This window comes from Zeus faber (genome assembly GCF_960531495.2).
Source record: "Zeus faber genome assembly, chromosome: 21".
Taxonomy (NCBI): domain Eukaryota; kingdom Metazoa; phylum Chordata; class Actinopteri; order Zeiformes; family Zeidae; genus Zeus; species Zeus faber.
This window is the reverse complement of record NC_137208.1, coordinates 2198561-2202679: the sequence shown is the minus strand read 5'-3', so window position 1 is coordinate 2202679 and position 4119 is coordinate 2198561. Positions and strand designations below refer to the sequence as shown.

Sequence of the window (4119 nt, the reverse complement as noted above, 5' to 3'; positions counted from 1 at the left end):
GATGGAGGAGAGGAGGAGGATGGAGGAGAGGAGGATGGAGGAGAGGAGGAGGATGGAGGAGAGGAGGAGGATGGAGGAGAGGAGGAGGATGGAGGAGGGAGGAGAGGAGGATGGAGGAGAAGCGAGGGGAGGATGGAGGAGAGGAGGGGAGGAGGATGGAGGAGAGGAGGAGGATGGAGGAGAGGAGGAGGATGGAGGAGAGGAGGAGGATGGAGGAGGGAGGAGAGGAGGATGGAGGAGAAGCGAGGGGAGGATGGAGGAGAGGAGGGGAGGAGGATGGAGGAGAGGAGGAGGATGGAGGAGAGGAGGAGGATGGAGGATGGAGGAGAGGAGGAGGATGGAGGAGAGGAGGTGAGGAGGGGGAGGGCAGAGAAGCTGGGTTTGGTTTCTAGGCAACAGCCTCATCCAGAGGTCAAAGGTCAACTGAAGGAGCCCCCCCACAGGGATGAAGTGTTATCTCTGCACAACCTCAACTTTATGCAAATGAGCACGAAATCCAATCCCAGCAACCAATCACAAGCAAGAGAAGCAGGCTGAACTCTGCCTCCTTATCTCCTAACCTCCTTATCTCCTAACCTCCTTATCTCCTGCCTCCTTATCTCCTAACCTCCTTATCTCCTAACCTCCTGATCTTCTAACCTCCTTATCTCCTAACCTCCTTATCTTCTAGCCTCCTTATCTCCTAACCTCCTTATCTTCTAGCCTCCTTATCTCCTCACCTCCTTATCTCCTCGCCTCCTTATCTCCTCGCCTCCTTATCTCCTAACCTCCTTATCTCCTCGCCTCCTTATCTCCTCGCCTCCTTATCTCCTAACCTCCTTATCTCCTCGCCTCCTTATCTCCTCGCCTCCTTATCTCCTAACCTCCTTATCTCCTCGCCTCCTTATCTCCTCGCCTCCTTATCTCCTAACCTCCTTATCTCCTAGCCTCCTCATCTCTACAACTGCATCACTGCAGATGCTGCAGACTCTCACCGCGTCAAGTCTTCAGGCTTCAGAAAATATGTTTTATTCACAACAAAACACAACTTCTACCACACACACACACACACACACACACACACACACACACACACACACACACACACACACACACACACACACACACCCTGTGGAATCTTTCTTTTTGCAGATGAAATGTTGCCGGGAACCATAGCAACCACTTCATGGGTCCCCAAGACGCCCCCCCCCCCAAAAAAAAGAAAGAAAGAGAAAGAGAAAGAGAGGAGGGGGGGGGGGAAGAAAGAATGAATGAGAGAAAAAGAATCCACAGAGTTTACCCCCCAACACACACACACACACACACACACACACACACACACGCACGCACGCACGCACGCACGCACGCGCGCGCACGCACGCACGCACGCACACACACACACACACACACACACACACACACACACACACACAGTCCATGACGTATGAGGATTCAAGAGACATTATCATAATTTTCACAGCGGTTGTTTTTGATGTTGGATCAAACTGATTTTTGGGGGAAGCTCAGGAAACGATTCACGTTGTTAATCAAATATTGAAATAGTTGTTATTGAGCCGCTTTTTAACCCTTCATAGACTTTTCACATTGAGCCACGTGTTTTAGATCATTTATCATAATAATAATAACAATACAATGAGACGGGGTAAGAAGGTGATGTTTTCATGAAGTGACGTTTCACCGAGGAGCGCTCACCTGGGGACAAGGTGAAGAGCGCCCTCCGGTGGCCGCTCAGCGACAGCGCATGTCGCTGTTCACCGCAGACGTCATCAAAACGCGACCGGTTCACGGCGCACGTCTGTTCCGTCAGAGGCGCCGTTTGACCTGCACCGAGCGACACGAACACTGAGATTCTGACGTGAAAGCTGCTGCGGCGCCTGGTTCCCTTCATCCCGCTCCGCTGTCCTCGCCGCAGGGATGTCGGCTCCGGACTCGGCCCAGCGGAAGGCGTGCTGGGCGGCCCGGGACGAGCTGTGGAGCTGCCTGGACCAGAACCAGGACCAGGCCTCCCGCTGCCACAGCTTCCAGCAGGACTTCGAGGACCGTTGCCCCGCACAGTGGGTGAGGGAGCTTGAGCTCAGCCCCACGGAACAATATGCCTTTTGTTTTGTTGTCCATAACAACAACAACAACAACAACAACAACAACAATAATTATACTATAATAAAGGACTGTTACTGTTGCTGTCCTCCACTTCCAGTGAGACAGGTGGATAATGAATAGGTGAGACAGGTGGATATCAGTAATGAGACAGATGCATAGAAGGTGAGACGGGTGGATAATCAATCCACCCATAACAACCATAGTGAGTGTACATCTTGAAGGGTTATTATGTTATTGCACATTTTAATATATTTAACTTTTTTGTACATTTTGTGTGTATTTTGCCATTTTTATTTTTTACTCTTTATTGTATTATTATTATTATTATTATTATTATTTTCAGACAATGCATCAACCCTCACCATGACAAATTGATTATGATTCCGAATTATTTCATTCAGACCCCATGATGTAATTTACATTGTTTTTATTGTTGTTATTGTTATGATTGTTGTTTTTATTGTTGTTGTTTTCTCCGCCAGGTGAAGTACTTCTCCAAGAGGAGGGACTTCCTGAAGTACAAGGAGAAGATGCAGACGGAGGGGTTCACTCCGGCCGAGGGTCCCAAACAGAGCCTGTGACCCTGGGACCAGGTGGTAAAAAACACTTGTTCAAGAATCTCACTGGGATGAAACGGGCGCTAACTGTGAATAATAACCAATAATAACCAAGCCGCTCCACCTTTCCAGCTGTCGTAAGAATCTTCATGTTATTCTGTCCTGCTGACGGTGTTGATCTGATGAATAAAATCCAGATGTTGATGTCATTTTTATTATTGTTATTTTTATTCTTTTACATTTGATTGTTTTAGCGTGATGCTAACGCTACGTGAGGAAGTGAAATATCATTTATCAATATTACAGTTGATTAAAAAACATCGGAAGGAACACCATCTGCACCGAGGTGTGTGGACCTGTCGCCCTCCACCATCAACCCAAACAGGCGTGGAAACAATAAATAAAGAAGGATGAAAACATCATTTGGGAAGAAATTTTAAAAAAAGGCACAAAATTACTAATTACATGTTGAATTTGTGTAGATAAAATAAAAAGTAAAGCACAGTCTTGTGTGTTGCGCACGAGCCCTTCCACCGCCGGTTGTCATGGCAACGGTATCAACAGGCTGATTGGACGGTTGATTGAATAGAGAGTAACAGGGTGATGGGGTCTCACCATAGGGGCTGATAGGGGGTGATGGGGTCTCACCATAGGGGGTGATGGGGGGGTCCAACCAAGTCGGTTGAAACGCACGTCAGGACTCTGTTCTTTAAGTCACTTCATACGAGCAGAACAAACAGGAAGTCCATTCATTCCTACGGAGAGTCTTGCCGCAGTGTCACCAGCCCCGCCCCGTCCCAGAGGAGCCCCGCCCAGCCCCAGAGGAGCCCCGCCCCATCCCAGAGGAGCCCCGCCCATCCCCAGAGGAGCCCCGCCCCATCCCAGAGGAGCCCCGCCCTGTCCCAGAGGAGCCCCGCCCATCCCCAGAGGAGCCCCGCCTCCTCGTCCGAGCGAGCCTCCGGGATGCGGAGTGGAATGTTTGAGTCCGACGAGACGACAGGAAGTGACGTCAATCACATGTTTCATCGTATATAAGTCACGTTTGTAAAATGACGTTGTTGACGTTGACGCTGGACGTCACCACATTGTTCCATTAAACCTGTTTCTATTTCAGTGAATTGTTTGAAAAGCACTTAAAACATCTTTTTAAACTGATTCATGGAACTTGGTAAATTTCTGGCTGAGAAAACTACTTCCTGTCCCGCTCCCCTTTCCTCCGACATATTTGGGGTTTGCAGTTCGACTGATGGCCACCGGGGGCAGCGTCCCACCATTGGATGTGATTACAGATGCTGTGTGAAGCGCACCGCCGACCCTCACCGCCGACCCTCACCGCCGCCCTCACCGCCGACCCTCACCGCCACCCTCACCGCCGACCCTCACCGCCGACCCTCACCGCCGCCCTCACCGCCGACCCTCACCGCCGACCCTACACGCCACCCTCACTGCCGACCCTCACCGC

The 4119-nt window shown here is 50.2% G+C and overlaps 1 protein-coding gene across 1 annotated transcript; it reads left to right on the top strand.

Moving 5' to 3' along the window:
* The first annotated feature begins 1785 nt into the window (after positions 1-1785).
* On the top strand, positions 1786-2872 carry coa6 (cytochrome c oxidase assembly factor 6). The gene is made up of 2 exons (XM_080022712.1): positions 1786-2058; positions 2583-2872. The coding sequence occupies exons 1-2, from the start codon at positions 1915-1917 to the stop codon at positions 2679-2681; spliced, it is 243 nt and encodes an 80-aa protein (XP_079878838.1). The 5' UTR covers positions 1786-1914; the 3' UTR covers positions 2682-2872.
* Positions 2873-4119: the final 1247 nt, after the last annotated feature.

Coding starts and splice junctions, on each gene's coding strand:
- coa6 (XM_080022712.1), top strand. CDS start 1,915: ATGTCGGCTCCGGACTCGGCCCAGCGGAAGGCGTGCTGGGCGGCCCGG. Junction 2,059..2,582: donor ACCGTTGCCCCGCACAGTGG/GTGAGGGAGCTT, acceptor TTTCTCCGCCAG/GTGAAGTACTTCTCCAAGAG.